The 17,975-nt window shown below is 32.2% G+C and overlaps 1 protein-coding gene across 10 annotated transcripts; it reads left to right on the top strand.

The window, feature by feature from the left end:
* Positions 1-5,995: 5,995 nt before the first annotated feature.
* On the top strand, positions 5,996-17,500 carry LOC120082651 (uncharacterized). 10 transcript variants are annotated; one of them, XR_016523686.1, is made up of 21 exons: positions 5,996-6,297; positions 7,341-7,560; positions 7,838-7,919; positions 8,002-8,079; positions 8,184-8,243; positions 8,362-8,466; positions 8,804-8,914; positions 9,341-9,382; positions 10,353-10,523; positions 10,875-11,014; positions 11,859-11,956; positions 12,053-12,159; positions 12,255-12,297; positions 12,640-12,731; positions 12,998-13,046; positions 13,429-13,499; positions 14,189-14,235; positions 15,594-15,713; positions 15,819-15,904; positions 16,427-16,472; positions 17,312-17,500. XR_016523686.1 is itself a non-coding variant. In XM_039037911.2 (20 exons), the coding sequence occupies exons 2-20, from the start codon at positions 7,484-7,486 to the stop codon at positions 17,342-17,344; spliced, it is 1,611 nt and encodes a 536-aa protein (XP_038893839.2). In that variant the 5' UTR covers positions 5,996-6,297; positions 7,341-7,483; the 3' UTR covers positions 17,345-17,500. The 10 variants fall into 10 exon arrangements, 8 of the variants coding, with proteins under 8 accessions (XP_038893839.2, XP_038893870.2, XP_038893895.2 ...); XR_016523684.1 differs by having other exon boundaries at positions 14,182-14,235; XM_039037911.2 differs by lacking the exon at positions 14,189-14,235.
* The last annotated feature ends 475 nt before the right edge of the window (positions 17,501-17,975 follow it).

The raw sequence follows: 17,975 nt of genomic DNA, 5'->3' as shown, positions 1-17,975 counted from the left end.
ATCAGCCACATTCCCATATGTCTATGGTGAACAAGGATGAACGTGATGAACGTAAGGTTGTTTCTATCTCTGGAAATACTCTCGCTTTAGTTAACGCATTCTTCCAACCTTCTTTCGAGAGGCAGAATAACATCTTCACTTCTACTCTCACAGGTAAAGATGCCATCGAGCATGCTTTAGCTAAACTTAGCCGATTTCTTCAAGAAAGATTAACTTACTCGCTTAATCCTTCCCCTTACCCTGGGGATTAGTTGCACATGATGGAGAAAATGGATGATGAATGTATGGAGAAAAGCAAAGAAATGACGATGAATATGATAATGATATTAAAATCTAGAGATAAACGTTTGTTACAGATAGTGAATGAAAGTTTAGAGATGAACATAGTAGATGAATATAAAATAAAAACAAATACGGAAAGAGTGTTAATGTCTTAACACGGATCCTGATCGAAGACAATTTGCTTGTCGGCGTGTGGTAGGAATGGAGTAGAAAGCTTCCCTCTTAGGCTTGCTTTCCAGGTAGAAGTGACCTTTCGCACAGAGCTTCTTCTTCAAGAATGGAAATAATTGCTTGCTCCAGAGACTTACCTCTCGGTCTTGTCTCGTCTGTCTCCCGGATTTTCTCTAAATTTTCTTTTCAAACTAGCCTCCTTTCTTTAAATTTGACGAAGCTATTTGTAGACGTTGGCTCCTTCTGCATTAGTGGTCCCGCTCTGATAATTCCTGCCATGGCATAATGGAAACGTCTGCTCTGCTCCACGTTCAACTTGTCAAAACCATACAACAGAAAAGCTGTACAATGTCAGAAGTTCTTGCGAATGCGTTGATATTTACATCTTCGATCGATCGCTGCATACGATGTAATTGTTTTGATCTCTTATCGATGCCGCATGCGGTGGAAATGTGTTGGTCGTTTGAGTCCATGATCGATTGTCGCATACGTTGCAATTGCATTGTTCTTTTTCGTTCTTGATTGATTGTCGCATGCAATGTGGATGCATTGTTCATTTCTATCCTCGAGCGGTTGTTGCATATGGTGACCTGTTTCCTGCAAAACAAAGACCTGGACATTCCATTTTGCTATTGCAATGGGGTTAGCGAGTGTGCTTACGACACTTTATAATCTTCGCGTTTCTATGCCAATTTCTATATGATCGACGTAAATTTTCCTTCTTTTTACCGCATAATCTAAATAAAACGGTATAAATAACTTGTATTTCTACAAGTTATCAGACACCACCAACAAAGTTACCTTAGTATTCTCTAGGATTCCGAAGAACTTGGAAGATTTGTCTCTAATAACTTTTGAGGAGGAAAAAGGTAGAGAATTTCTAGAGATAAGTTAGAGAGAAGGTGGAGGCTTGCGTAAAAAAACTCCTTACCCTAAATGGGCTATAAGGATATATTTATATGGAGAAGGGTTAACTCTTCTCCAAAAAATTTCCTTTATACCCTTAGTGCTAATTAATTAAATAACCCTTATTTAGTTAATTGACACATTAATTAAATAACCATATATTAAATCTCATTTAATATACATTTATTTAGTTATCATAAATAACATACATGTATACTAACATTCAATCTCCATTCTTTCTTAATCAATTAATTAACCTTTAATTAATCAATTAAATAACTATACTAAATCATATTTTATATGAAATTAATTAACATATAAATATCACATATTTATATGTATACATCTCTTTATGAATCCAGTTCATATAAATCTAATATTTGAATCTGAAGGAACGGTGAAGTTTTGTAGCAAAAGTGAGGATCGTTCCCATTTTTTTTTTTTTTTTACACAAAATCAAAATTTATAGAACGAAAAATAATTATACATTAACAATTTTATAGCATGCTAGAAAGGGGAAAAAGAATTAGGCTTTAGGGAAGACTTACCCTTGAAGAACCGAAACCCTTTTCATGAAATCCTTTTTCAAAACGGTTACAAACAATGACGATCACGAACACCTAATGATAACACCACCAAGCGGAGCATTCTGTATTCTCTTTTGGTTAGAGAATCCTCAGTAGTTGTGGGCTCTGAGTTTTGGAAGAAGGGGAGAGATTTGAGAGAATGAGAGTGTTTGTGGGAATTTTTTTTCAGAGAGATCCACTTCAGTTCCTCTTCTCGTAGAAGATGAAGGTCTATTAAAAATAACCCCGACTCACCACGTTAGATCAAGAGAGAATTAAGGTGAGGGAAGTTATTTCTCCCTCTTTAATTTTGAAAATTAAAAATTAATTTTAATTTAAATAATTATCATACACACACATATATAACACATAACCTATAGTTTTTATATTGTATCAAATACAATATAATCTATAGTTTTAATTTTCTCAATCAATCATGATATTTAATATAAATCACATTTATACTAATTTTAATTATATGAATTTCATCCATATAATTAGTAATTGAATCATATTCAAATAACTAATTCTTCTCAAAATAAACTTTATATTATAATATATCAAATACATTATATTAATTATATCACATATAATTAATTTAAATTAATCATATGACATATAATTAATTCCCTTAATTAATTTGAACAATTTAAATTAATCCAAAATTGGTTCTCATTAATCTCCATCAAGCTATAGAGGATACCTTATAGATCTATAGATTGAAGCTCCAATGGTATTTGAATAATTAATTAAACTCTTTTAATTAAGTTATTCAACATCCATTGACTATCAGTCACTTCACCAAAGACCGACAGCTGCACTCTTCGTACTATAGATATATTTTTGTGTATGTTGGATATAACTAGTCAACAGTGCGGTGATCATTCACAAATTGCTCGTAAGTACAACTAGCCAAAATTACCATTCTGCCCCTTTAGTTACATTTAACTCCTTAAGTACTATTGACGACTCTAATAAATAATAAGCCATAGTCCAACTATGACAAAACCCCTCTCGGGCCAAAAAAGAGTGTGGTGTCACATTGTTCAAGTCCCGGAATCAACCTTTAAGAGAGCAATTTATCTACTTACCCTGATATTATAGAATGAGTGAATTCCGTCTTGTGTAACTGTGTTCCCAACTCCCTAATTAGACAAATTTTCAAAATGGTAGGCTTATTGAGTCGACGATCTGACCACTCTCACCCATACAAATCAAAGGATCACCTTCATAGGCAGGAGTTCACAACTCACTTAGGATTCAGGTCATGTCACCTATGGTCATCCTAGTGAAATGTGAGTTTCTATTATTAACAGTGTTATATAATGAGACTAGTCATTTCGTGGCCCAGTCTTACATAAACCCCTTTGTATAGAACACTACCGTCACATGTCTCTACATGAATGATCGAGATCAGATCATTTGTAGCACTTTACAACAATTGTAACATCTATAAAGTGGGTTGTATTCGTAGTGTCACCACGATAAGCTACCCAACCTTATCCATCTACTACAGACCATTTAGGTTATCACTTAAACATGATGCACCAGTATGTCTCTACATACATGTTTAAACTACAGAAGATAACCTCAGATGTTAGTTTATTGGTTTTGTGGGTTAATGCCACTAAATGTCGAATAAAATATCTCATATTTTATTAAATAAATAAATCGTTTGTACATTACAATTACAAACTACATGACCCATTAGATTTAGGGCATTAGCCCCAACAAAATCTTATTCAAATATATTTCTCTTACATAATTTGGATTATAGATCATATCTATAATTAACCACTACATATAAATCTCATTAATATAAAATTCTCTCATTTAATTTGAAAAATTTAAATCATTCTTCATTACTATCATTCAGTGAGCTAACAAGGGGACCTTATGGACCTACAGATTAGAAGCTCCAATGATATGAGATTAATTGATTAAACTCCTTTAATCCAATTAATCAATATTCACTAAGTACCGATCACTCCATTAAAGATCGATAGTTGTACTCTTCACACTTAGATATATTTATGTGTCCATAGATATAACAAATTAATAGAGCATTGACCTTTTCACAAATGTTCATAACTACAGTTGTGTCAAAATATTGTTTTACCTCCGCAATTACATCTAACTACTTAAGTACCACTGATTTCTTTAATGAACAAACAGTTTATAGTCCAACTATAAACTAACACCTCTCGAGCCAGTGAGTTTATAGTCCAACTATAAGGTCCCCAGAACTAGCTATTAAGGGAGCAATTTATCTACTTTCCCAAGGAATCGGAAGGAGTGAATTTCATCTTGTGTAGCTGTGTTTCCAGTTTCCTAATCAGACAAATCCCCAAAATGGTAGGTTGATTGAGTTGACTATCATGACCACTCTCATACAGATCAAAGGATTGTCGTCATAAACCAGAGTTCACAACTCACTCAGGATTAAGGTCAAGTCTCCTATGGTCATCCTAGTGAAATATTAGTTTATTTAAGTAACGGTGTTATAAAGAGAAACTAATTATTTTGTTGTTCAGTCTATGTATAAACTTCTTTATACAGGACACCTCTACTTACATGTCTTTACATGAATAATAGTTCATATTGTTTGTAACACTTACATCTCATGTAACAATTACAAAATGGGCCGTATTCATAGTGTTACCAAGATAAGACACCCAACCTTCATCCATTTACTGCAAACCTTTTAGGTTATTAGTTGAACATGAATCACCTGTATGTCAACCACATACTGTTCAAGTGACATCATATAACCTTGGATCTTAGTTTATTGGATTGAATTAATGTTGTCTAAATGTTAAATAAAATACCTCTGATTTTATTAGATAATAACTTGTGTTAACAAAACTTCAAACCACGAGATACATTAAATTTAAGACATCGATCTCAATACATCAATAGTATATCATCATTCATTTTAAACAAAATTTAAGCATGACCATTTTGGTGCATTGTTATTATATCAACATTATCTCAAAATCATTTTAAATACAATGTGTTGGTGTATCACAAGTATACCAACATTTCTCAATACATTTGTTTTTTAGACTAAAAACACGTTTGTTAAAGTATATTAGTAATAGGAATATATCAACACTTAATTAAAATTTGAAAGTAAAATATCAACACCTATTCAAAATTGAACGTCAAATGTAACATTGGTGTATCAATAGTTTATCGACATTTATTCAAATTGATTACCAATAGGACAGACGAGACTATTATAAGTCGATGATGATATACTATACATACAATACTCTAACACAAATGATCACTGGTTCGAATCAGGTTCATGAATATAGCAAATGTATAATCACTTGTTAATTGATAAATATGGTATATGAATGTTGAATTTGGTATATCAATTGTATAACTTATATATTTCATATTTGGTATATCAGTCTACTTATATACCAAGTATAAAGTATATTAGTTAACTACATGATATAACATATATTAGATATATTACCGATATATATATATATATATATATATATATATATTTTACAATATGTGGGGTGGGGTAACAAATCTAGTACCTCAAGATTGATAGTACAAAATGATGGCAGTTGAAGTTTAATTACATTGGCTATGTATAAGTATATACATGTTAGATACACAAATAAAAGTAAAATTGGATATATATAAAAAATAATAATAACAATAATGTTTTTTTTTTCTATTGTTGCAACTGTCCTATAATATTCTTATTTCTTAATACTAAAATGGAGTAGAAAAAAATTGTAAACAACAATATGTAAATAGACCAAACTTTGCGACTAACATTATAATAATATATGTGCTAACAAAAACATTATAATAATATACAGAATAAGAATTTATGGACTATATTATAGGAGCCCCGTGGATTTGGGTATGACTATTTGTCACACAATCAAAATTTTCATTATATAAATCTCAAAATAAGAGGAAATAAATACCAAGAGAGTAAGATTATAAAGAACAAATTAATTATTTAATTATTAAGATTTTTAAGTTCTAGTTTCCAATCATTTCTTTCCCAATTTATACGGCCAAACACAGTTTCATATTGGCGAGGAGACTTTTGATTTTGACGTTCGATTGCATTTATCAATTAATTATATATATTTTTCCTCGTAATTTTTTCTATGTAAGATTCGAAAAGTCCAGAAGAAATCGCCGATTATAAGTTGATGAAATTCATTTTCCTTAACTAACCCATCACTCATTTGACTTCCACACCTTTCTTCTTTTGCCATTCTTACTGTTTTTGGCTCTTAAGCAGGTCGATTTGGCAATATTTTTCTTTTCTCTCGCACCTGCAAAAGAATTCGAGCCCGAGATCTCTTGGGTTTTGTTAGACATCATTTGGGTAATTCATTAACTCGTTTTACTGTCAATTAATGGCTGATGAATCATTCCCTGTTCCGAAAAAGGATATCTTTTAAGTTTTTGTTTAAATTTGATGTTTCTGGATATGGTGCGGATGCTTTATACGTACCGATATGTTTGTTTTTAGTATGGGTTTTTCTTTTGGAAGCCAAATTCTAGGATTCTAATCATCATTTTGGTGAAAATACAACAGGATTTGTATGTTTTTGTTGCTGTTTTATGTTTTTTAGTTATGTGAAGATGGATCTGATATGGACTTTGTTTATTGATTTATAATTTCTCATCGCTATAATTTTTCTGGTTGGACTGGTTTATGAGAAAAGTTCGTAAAAATTTGGTTGGTTATGTGATATTTTGCTATCTGGTTGCTGAGTTGAATCAGCCATTTAAGTTCTTATTTGGAATTGTTAAAATTTGACTGTTGTTTGCCATTTCCAATCCCAGATTCTAATTGTAATTGGCTTGTTTATCCCTCTTCTTAACTGTGTTTCCTTGCACCTGAGGCCAACATTATGAGTATCTCGTTTCATTTTTCAATCTCATTCCTCATATGTTTAATGGTTCATCAAAATGCTCAGAATCTTGTTGCAGATTTAGTATTAAACATGCTTGACAAGCATTTCATTAGATTCACGTGTATTATATTTCTTCATGAGAAGAGAGTAAAGATGATGAGGAAGTGTTATTTGAATTTCGATGTTTTTTCAATTGGGGACTAGGAACCTGTCTATTTTTGTGCTCTGAACTTTTGGTTTTTCCCCAATTGTTCAAATCTTCTAAATTCATCTGGAATTACGTTTCACCCTTTTGATATGGCATCAGTTGCAGTAATTCGAGTGGAAGTACGGGCTTCTTCTAAACTGTCTAGTGTTGAAGAGTTAAAATTTTGTAGCAAAAATTATCTCTGTATATTTTTTCTTCAGTCAGTCATTTTGATGTGTTGTAGTATTTCCCTTTTCCATCCTTTTGAATTTACATACTCTGTATTTGATGCATGGTGATCATACATATTGTGAATGAAAGTTGTATGAATAAAGCGTGCAAAGTTTCCGTCTACGGTGTATGGACATCAAGTGATGTAAAGTGCTAGACTTTTTTGTGATGGACAATGTTAGTGCTGATGCAACCAGAAGTTGCCGAAGTGAAGAACTTGAACTTCCAATCTGATGTCGACTACCCATAGCTCTTTGCAGGGGCATAATGATAGTGGTGTTCATGCTGCAGGATCCCAACTAAAAAAGAGGTGATAACTTGAATTACTTTCATAGTAGGATTGCAGATTTTTTTGCTCACTACTAAAATCAATGCTGGTAGTACCAATTGCATAAAGTAGGCAATGAGAGTTCTTCTTGATAGGTTTTATTTTGTTATTTTTAATTGTCTGAACGTAGTTTCAACGGATCATTTAAGGAGGGATAAGCAGGGAAATTAGTTTGGTTAATGGCTTAAATAGCAGCTGCACTGTGTATGATAATCATCATCCTACAGCAAGGTCTAAACCAATACAATTATTTCTGTAGGCTCACATTTGAAAGATCTCTTGGTTCTAATAATCTGAAAAGAGTTGTGGATGTCAATAATCATCAAGACCAAGAAGATATGGTATGGGCTTCTTTCTACAATTTTCTCGGAATTTAATTTTAAGCCATCTGCAACATCTTAGAGTTCTTAAAGTTGTACATAGGAACTATCGTCACGAATAAGGGCACAGGAAGGGGAGATTCAACTTCTTCGTCAACAAATTTCAGTTGCTTGTTTGAAGGTATAACTTGCTTAGATGACTCTGGGTTCATGTGATATTGGCTGTTGCTGTATGCTTATTTCAACATCTATTATACCTTACATAAAAAGTCTTTGTGGTGAAAGGAATTGCGACTGTTGAATGAGAAATATGCACTGGAGAGGAAATTTTCAGATATAAGAATGGTTTGTCTTTGTTCTTGGATATGGTTGTATGGGCTACTGTTTTCAGTTTTCTCCTCATTCCGTGGTTTCTTCGCATCATGATTCGGATAACATAATTCTTTTTCTCATTGTGAAGCAGGCAGTTGATGAGAAACAAACTGAAGTCCTTACTTCTGCCTTCAATGAGTTGGGATACAGAAAAGGGGATCTTGAAGTGAACTTAAAATTGACTAATGAATTGAAGGTTTGTTTTAATTTCTTTCCTAGTTCATTTCCATCTAATACCTTGTATGAGACATGTCTGCTTATTTCAATCAGTCTCCATTCTGTATCACCTGTATATTTTTGGACCTATGAATTCAAGAGGGAAAATATGAAAATATCACCCCTAGGCCAAAACTCATGGAGATTATCTAAAAAGAAGAAAAAAGAAAAAGCTTCTAGTTGGTATTCATCAGAAAGGGGAGCGATGAATAATATGTTTCGACAACAATAGCTATAAAAAATGTTTCAACAAAATAGGAAGTTAATATCTGCTTGTGTTATTAATGCTGAATAGTTTCATTCTTATTCTCCAACAGGCTGTGGATGATGAAAGATATCATTACATGTCATCATTGCTTGGGCTTTTGGCAGAGTATGGCATATGGCCTCATGTCATAAATGCCTCTGTTTTAACCAACAGGGTGAAGGTAAATTCTCTACATATTTTGCACATCTGCAAAATTGCATAAATCCAGCTTTCTTGCTGATATTCTGGCTACCCTTATTCCAAAGGAATCCTGAAAATAAACTTGGTAGAAATCTTGAAGCGGAACGCATGAAATCTATGTGCCCACTTAATCTGTCTTTAGACCTAATTACACTATTACAAAATGCCGTCTAGTCAAAATTAGTGTTTTCTGGCAGACTAGTAGTATATAATGTGTACTTATTGTCCTTCTGTCTTTGCTCATTGGCCAATTTGATGGGATGGTTTGTGGTACATGTTGCAATATTTTTTATACTTGCTGATCAAGAGAACAGTTTCTTCCTCTTCTTCTTGCCTTTTTGGTAATGCTTTCTTCCTTCTCTTTCATTTCTATTTACCTTTTTTATTTTTCCTCAAATTTTTGTAGCTTCTTCATGATCAGTTGCAGCAGAAGATCAGAACATCTTATGTAAGCTTGCTAATATTAAAATTTGTTGCTTTCTTCCAGTTATAAGTTGCCCAACCAAAATAGATAAACGTTTGCTATATATGATTGCAAGTCCATCTATTAGGATTCCTTTTTATTATTGCTTCATTTATTTTTCACCATAGAATGTTAATCTTCTCTATAATATTATAATGGCAATTTATATCAAACGAATAGAGGAACAATAGAATAGAAAATGGGTCAGGAGGGAATGTTCGATATACCGAATTTCACTGCTCTTCTTGGCCTACCATTTCTTTAAGGGGGGAAAATTCTCCTTTTGAGGGTTTTTGTTGAAATAACATGAAAAATTTAAAATACTTATCCAATTACATTAACGTTTTACCAAACGGCCTTCTTGTTAAGCATGACATGCAACTTTGTGAAGAAATTTTTGGGAGTACTAATGGGGGGATATATTGGTAATATTAGTAGCATATTAGTAAGGTATAAGTGGAAATTAGCTAGGGAGTATGGATTGTAAATTGATTGTAATCTCTTCTTTGATATTGGGGGTGTTTTCTTATATTTGGGTACCCAACAAAATTTAACACGAAAAAATGTCAAAGGAATTATTTAAATATTTTATTGGACCAATTTTCTTAAGAGAAATGAGACTGCACCTAATCTCCATACTCCCCCTTCTCCTACAAAACAAAAAAAAAAAAAAAAAAAAAAAAATTAATCAGTTTTTTTTTTAAATATAAAATTGCCATGTGACAATTTTTTATTAGGTACACTAGGGATTACACAATAGATGGATGCAGCCTGGCTACACCTAATTATTTTCCTTTTCTTAAAAGCCAGAAACATAATCTTGTCAACAATTCGAGTTTCCATCATCCTTGTTTCTAGTTTTTTTTAAGCAATGCAATTGTTATCTCTCTTATAATAACTGTCAGTTGATATCAATAAATTGTTGTAATAAAGGCTGTGTATCTTTTGATCACAGGAAAAGATTGGAGAACGAACATCTCTTGCTGAAAATCAATTTGAGAGTGGATTTCCATATCAAAAAAGAGAGAATACTGATTTTAAATTCTTTGAGAGTGGATATCAATATCAAAAGAGAGAGAGTATGGATATGGGGACTTCAAAATACCAGCTTCCTCCCAAAGCTGAGGTAGTGTTACATTTAAATACCTTGACTGCTATGTTTGTTTCCCTTGCTTTGACAAACTTGCCACTCATCTTTTAATTTCTTAAAGTGTTGGTATGATTAAATTTGTCATAACCGATCAGTTTGAACTTTTGGGTCGATCGGTGATTTAACAGTGTATTAGAGCAAGAGTTCTGTGTTTAAACTTCTTAATGTCATTTCTCCCCAATCAATATTAATTTCCACTTGTTGAGTTTTCCACAAATTTTCAAGCCCACAAGTGAGGGGGAGCTTTAAAGTGTTTATATAAATAAATTTACCATAATCGATGGTCAATCAATCATGTAACATAATTCTCATCTCTGTTGCATTCAGGGTTTGAGAACAACTGAAGATGTCTTTATATCTAGGGTACAAAATAATATTCCAGGATCAGCAGACTTTTGTCTAAGACCTGAAATGTACCAACCTGTCAACAACGACAGTCCTCCGGACCCTTTATTCTATGCTGGCAGGTATGACATTGTAAAATGTGATGTGGATGCCTTCAGTTAGACTAAACCTAGGGCTGTTTAAAAAAACCAATGACCCATGGAACTCGATCAACCCATTTCATGGGTTGGCATTGATTTATGAATTCTTCAAAAATTAGTTTGGGTTGAATTAAACCAACTGAACTTATTATTAATTAAAAAAAAGTTTTTTTTGCTAAGAATAAAATTATATATTCATATGTTTATTTTAATTTCATTTACTAATTATTTTTAGGTTATTTAAAATAAAAATTCAGGTCTTTGTAGTGTAATTTTTCATAATATAAATTGAAATTGAGTTACTAATCTTACTTCATTGTTTGAAAGACTGATATTTTATGTTTTTTCAAAAAAAAAAAAAAAAAAAAAAAGTTAGCAACCTTAATAATTCAAACTTAACCCAACCTAAATTTTCATGATTGTGTTGGGTCGATTCATTATTTGCTAAGAGTTATTTGAGTCAAAGGAATATACAACCAAAATGATTGTGTTGGGTCTAAAAGGTATTTCAACCTTCATAGCCCATCCATGAACGTGTGTGCAGCTATGCAACGACAACCAATCATAACTTAAAAATTTCTTAAATTTAACTGGAAAGTGCACCTTGGGAACACAAGCAACATGTCCCAGAGTGGGCACCAAAGTATGATGCAACATATCAACTGAAAGGCTGTTGTTACAATACTATATTACCTTTCAGCTTGAATTTAGTTGGTAGCATGAAAGTATGATTCAAGGTGCAACCTTTATATAGAAGTTATGATTCCTGCACTTCCTTATGGACGTTCTCTATTATCTTTCAACTACAAAAAACATATTATCTTAGGGAGGTGCCTGGTGCTTTTACCCCTCCAGTTGATGATGATGCTGTGGAATTGCAACGTTATACAACTGATGAGAGATATAACCACCCTGTAATGATCGGTGAGTTTTCTATTTCTTTTAGAGGGTGATTAATGAACAATCGCATGTAACCAGTACTTTACTGAAACATGAACCCTCACATGAAGTTCTAATTAGAGGGACCTGGCATCGAGAATTTTCAAATAGTTGGTGAGGCTGCACCAGGGAGCAGACTTCTTGCGTGTGGATATCCTACGCGGGGGACTTCTCTCTGTATATTTCAGGTGACATGCTCTGATATCATTTAAATGAAGATCAAAAGAGATTTGAGTATACATATGGAATGTTCATAAATTAATTATATGAATTTTTGTGTCAGTGGGTTTGGCATCTTGAAGATGGGACAAGGCAGTATATTGAAGGTAATGGAAATGAGTTTGGCTTTGCAGGATTCGTCAGATAACTTTCTTACATTTATTTCTATCTTCTTTTCCTTTTCTTTTGGGATAGGAAGAAAAAAATTGTATTGAAACTGAAAAAAAAAAAGAAAAAAAAAAAACAATAAAGTATGGAAGACACCACAAAGGAAAAGAAAAGGAATGATAAAAGATTACTTCATCTACCTTGTAATTTTTTTTTGGGAACTCAAGGATACCATTTTACAGTTTTGCTATTAGTTACTACTAGATTGTTATAGTTGCTCTTTCTGATCTTTGAATATCTTTTTTTTTTTTTTTTTTTTTTTTTTTATCTTTTTAATGTAGGAGCTACAAATCCAGAATATGTTGTTGGAGCTGATGATGTTGATAAACTACTTGCTGTTGAGTGCATACCAATGGATGAGAAAGGCCATCAGGTTTTCTACCAAGAACTTTGAATTGTGATACAAAATATATTTTACATTCTAATAGTATGTATGAAATTCAGAAAAGCCATCCTGATTGCTTCTTAGATTGTGCATATAATTTTGACGTCTTATCTTATCATATTTAGTTTGAAGTAATTTGCTTTTAAGTTTTCTCCTTTACCGTTCCTTATCACTCTCTTTGAAAGAACAATTGTGATTTATTATGATTAGAAGGCATTCCTGTGTTTTTACTCTAATTCTTTTCCAATTATCAGGGGGATCTGGTAAAGCTTTTTGCTAATGATCAGCACAAAATAAAATGTGGTAAGTTGTTTAGAATTTTAAAAACATCAATCTAAGTTTCCACCCTTTATGCATATTCTTGAAGTTGCGAAATTAATTTCTTCTCTGGACAATAATGCTTGCGTATTTAGCAAAAGTACATTTTCTCAATTGCCTAATGAGATGTGTGCTATGTGGTTGCCTCCAAGAGCCATATGCGATGGAAGTTCTTGGTGGGCTGGAAAATCATGTAATTAATGATAAATCGTTACTTTTTTCTTTAAAAGCCTTGACTTTGGTTTACAAAAATCGTTCAAACTATCACGTTATCTTTTGTAAATTATTTTGATTCGTTAGCTTGTTAACATTATTATATATCAGCTATTAATGTACTCCCCAAGCTATCTAACTAGTTCCATTATAGATCCTGACATGCAACTGGAGATTGACACATATCTCTCAAAGGGTCAAGCTATGTTCACTGTTCTATTGCTGGTAGGTTTACGTTTACTTGATATAACTAAACCTTCGAGAAAATTTCATTCTTTGGGTTGCATTTATTTGTTAGCCTTATACTGAATTAAAGTGAGTCAAATTTAACTTCAAATATATCATTTTGTCAGATCGAGCCCTGAACTAAAGTATATTGTGAAATTAATATCATCCATTAGCTGGTTTCCATTTTCTAGAAGATTTGTAGCTACTAGCTAGTTATAGACATTCTAGAGGTTTTATGAGGACGTTGTTCTCCAATCATCATCAACGTCGTCATTATTATTATTATTATTATTATTTTATATTATATTTTTGTACAGCTTTTCTTAGTCACACTGTTTACTTTTTAGATAGATTTAGGCATATTGATGCTGAATTTAGATAGTTTTTTTTTTTCATACTTGATTTTGTGCCTAGGTTTATGTTTCTTTTTTCCTTTTAGGTTTGGCCTTTTTTGTGACTTGAGAAATGTTTTGTTAGTTGAACTTGTGTGATTATTTATTGGTTTTTGGATGATTTTTTTATTTGATTTTGCTGAGAGATTAATTTCATCCCTTGTTCAAGATTAGGGTTAACTGTTCGTTACATTTTTTCTTTCAAATCATTGAAAATTATTCACCTAGCATCTAAAATTCTTTGGTTAATATGTTAGCCATCTGCTAACTCTGTATTATAATGCAAGCTTTTAGGAATATGGTGCTTGGTGAATTCAACACTTAAAAAGAAAGCATTATAGGTACATGTTGACATTCTTGAGTTGCTTACCTATTCTGCCACTTCAGTTTAGTTGTTACCATAGTTTAAAATTTCCATTGAAATCTCGAAATTTCGATCGATATATCGAGATTTTGAAGGGCTCGAATTTTGATTAGGGAAAATTTTGTTTTCCCCCAATTTCGACGAATTTTGATTTTTTTTTTAATTAACTACGTTAGTCCAGTTCAAAATTTTCAATTTTGTGGTCGTGATTACACACAATTCCATAGTTTCATACACCAATATCATTCTTGACAAAGGATTAAGCCTTTTTATGTGTTACTTTTTTTAATTTTCAACTCTTCTCAATTTTTAGCTTTATTTTCGACCTAAAACTTTCATTAAAAAAATAATAATAAATTTGAAAAAACCACGAAAAATAACCTATATTTATTTTTCACCTCATTCAAACTTTTTTCATTAAATTTTCACATCATTTCACTCCAAAATTGAATTGATGTGAGTTTTTTTTTTTTTTTTTTTACCATCCAAAATTTTCATGATTTTCACATCATTTCACCTCAAAATATTTCTAAAGTTTATATTATTTTGTAATTATTTTGTAATTTTTTAAATTTCTACTCTCGCATCAACACGTACACATACATTTACAATAGACATCTAAATGTTGTCTTACTTTATAGAATTTGTGATTAAAAATGGTCAATTATAGTCTAATTAAGCCATAATAAAAGTTTCATTAACTAATTATAACAAGTTCCATCAATTTTCATTAATTTTCATAATTTTTCTCAAAACTTCCATAAAATTGGGACCTCGATATTTCTATCGGCATCGATATTTCGAACCTTGGTTGCTACCCTCTATGCCACTACAGTTTTAGAACAATATCCAAAAAAGTGAAAATTATTTTATTCTTATAGGATTTATTTTGGCGAAACTCTAATTTTCTTTTAAAACTCTAATTTTCTTTTAAATTGATCTCCCATATTGTCTTGAAAACATTTACTGGCTATTCAACCAGTTTGAACTTTAATCTAGAGAAACCAGTAAAAATTCATAACTCTCAAACTGTGTTCTCCTTTTTATTTGGATGAAAAAAGATTCTAACCAAACAGAGGGAAGCTGCGCACTCACATACACGGAATAAATTAGAAGGGAAAAGAAAAAACCCCTAAACTGTTGATCAATCATCAATGGTATTATTTGTTATAGTGTCAGCCTCTTAAATGGTAAGGCAATAGAATGAAACAACTTTGACTTTCTTCACCCGTTGAAGGAGTTGTATCAAATAGGATATGAAATACCTGGTACTATTAAAGATACGGTTTTGACTGACTTATACGCTAGATATTTTACCACGTGCTTTTCATACAGATTGATTCGTCTGAAAATTGGGAGCCAGCATCTATTTCTTTGAGGAGGTCTGGGTACCAAATTAAGATGGGAAATACAGAAGCTGTTGTAATTGCTGAGAAGTATTCAAGAGAGTTGTCGGTATGTGCCCTTATTAAGAGTCAATTTACTGATGATGGCACATACAAGTTTAGATTATATTTTCAAATAAACCATTGTTTCTTTATCATATATTTGTTGATGCAGTTGAAAATTCCTTCTGGGATCTCTACACAATTTGTTTTGACATGTTCTGATGGATCATCTCTTCCCTTTAATACATATGATGTTAGGTAATGTTTCCTTTATACTTATAGTTTCATTTGTGTTTTTGAAGCATTCCAGATTGTGTTAGGTTCCTTCTTCCAGGAAAGCACCAAATATCCATATCCGGGAAATCGGAACAAGAGATCTGTTCTTATATGTTTACCACTGGAAAACATGAACTCAGTTCAACAAGGAAACAACGATAATACGAACAGAAAAAAATACAATAAGGAAATATAGCCTCCGCACATTCGATAGAGCTGTGTAATTCAAATTCTTCACACTCCCCCAATACGTGTAATACCCTACTTGATCCCTTCCTTCTTCAGCCTCTCTCTCTCGATCTGAATTCCATTTCTGGCCCTTCCTCCTACAACTGTGGATAATTGGGGTCTTACAAATTGGTTCAATGTTTTCAGACTCACCCTAAAGTTTAGGCTTTGTCTTTAATCGACAAGAAGCACATTATACTCGCTCATGTCTTGAGTTTCAGAATTGCTTATTTCTTTAATAGTTTTTTCAGCCTTGGATGTTGATTTTTCTTGTAGGATGCGGGATACACTTGTGTTGACCATGAGAATGTTCCAAAGCAAGGTATTTTCTCTTACCAAAATCTACTTTATAAGGATCAATTTGTGCTCACCACTAATTATGGTCAAAAGTAATCGTATTTGATTTATTAACTAATGCAAACCAATGCCAACTTTGACTAGCATGCATCTCTTCTCTTCTTTTCTTTTATTTTAATAGCATTTTTTCTCTTCAATTCTATGCTATTAAACTCGATTTGATTAACATGCAAGAAATTTCACACACTCGATACTAGATCTAGGAAACCACAAAAGTTCTCTGATTAAGGTATCTACCTAAAAGCTCAAATCATGGAACTTGGGTGATAATCCTGCTTAACGCCTCCTCTTGTGGATGTTGGGAGACTTTGTGTTTTTTACTTATAAATGGATGAAATAATGACTTCTGAGGCTTTTAAGAAACAATATCTTTGAGAACAACAAACTAAAGGGAAAAAAAAAAAGACAACTTTAAAGAATAGTTGTCCAAAACATGTTTTTATGAAGGTTTTGTTCTGAACAGAAAAATGTTTTTGTAATATTCCCCTAAATAATAAGCCTTTATGCATGCATGAGTATTAGGCGATTTATGATGCTTTGTGAATGGAGCTGTTACTTAGGTATTTCTGCCTCCTCTGCCTTCTCTTTTTTTAGTCCAACAACATATGGAGTGAGGGATTCAAACCTTCGACTTCTTGGTGATTTATATCTTTTAACTAGTTGAGCAATGCTCGAATTAGCAAATATGTCATGCTTTAGAGAATGTATTTGCTGCACTTTTTGGGTTTTGTGGGGTGGGTTTGAATTTCTGTCTGGTTGTTTCTCTCGGAGTTTTCGACTTAATTCGACATATGTTTCAAGCAGGCAATGGATGATAGACGGAAAGGAAAAGCATAGACAAAATCCCTTCGCCATTGAAGTATTGTGTTGATATTCACCCTTCATTCATTATGCAAAGGAGAGATGTAATTGAATTTGATTAATCATAATTGAATTTGATTAATCATAGTCTGAACTAATAAATCAAATAAATTATACAGGTCTTCTCTTTTACCTTTTACCCTCTCATAGACACAAATGCATATATAGTCTCTTCCCCTTTAATTTCTTCCTCATAATCATATTTAACATTATAGATGGAGCCCCCAAAATAATACTCTGGTTTAATTGTAAATGGAAAGAATGGAAAGAACAGTTACAATAGGCCTTTTTTTCGTTATATATATATATATATATACACTACTGTACAAACATTATTTATATGTACATGAAAGGGCACTTCTGTAACTGTCGTCTCTTGATAAGGAGAGCCAGATTGCTGGTGTAATATCTTTATATACCATGTTATTGGCTTCTCTGGTTCATTGCTGGGAAGTTAGTGGGGGATATAAAGCATTCTTTTTCCATAAAAATGGTGTAATTGTAATGGTAACACTTTTAGGGTTAATAATAAGGGTATGGCAATCCTTTTAAAACAATTGATGGTAGTTGAATAATTGGTAAATTTGAATTTAAATTTGAAAAAATT

The sequence above is a fragment of the Benincasa hispida genome, chromosome 1, assembly GCF_027475165.1.
Source record: "Benincasa hispida cultivar pf3 chromosome 1, pf3_genome.v1.1, whole genome shotgun sequence".
Lineage (NCBI taxonomy): Eukaryota > Viridiplantae > Streptophyta > Magnoliopsida > Cucurbitales > Cucurbitaceae > Benincasa > Benincasa hispida.
The sequence above is the reverse complement of the archived record's forward strand: the minus strand, read 5'-3'. Positions and strand labels throughout refer to the sequence as shown.

Coding starts and splice junctions, on each gene's coding strand:
- LOC120082651 (XM_039037911.2), top strand. CDS start 7,484: ATGTCGACTACCCATAGCTCTTTGCAGGGGCATAATGATAGTGGTGTT. Junction 13,500..15,593: donor TGTTCACTGTTCTATTGCTG/GTAGGTTTACGT, acceptor CTTTTCATACAG/ATTGATTCGTCTGAAAATTG. Junction 15,905..16,426: donor TTTAATACATATGATGTTAG/GTAATGTTTCCT, acceptor TTTTTCTTGTAG/GATGCGGGATACACTTGTGT.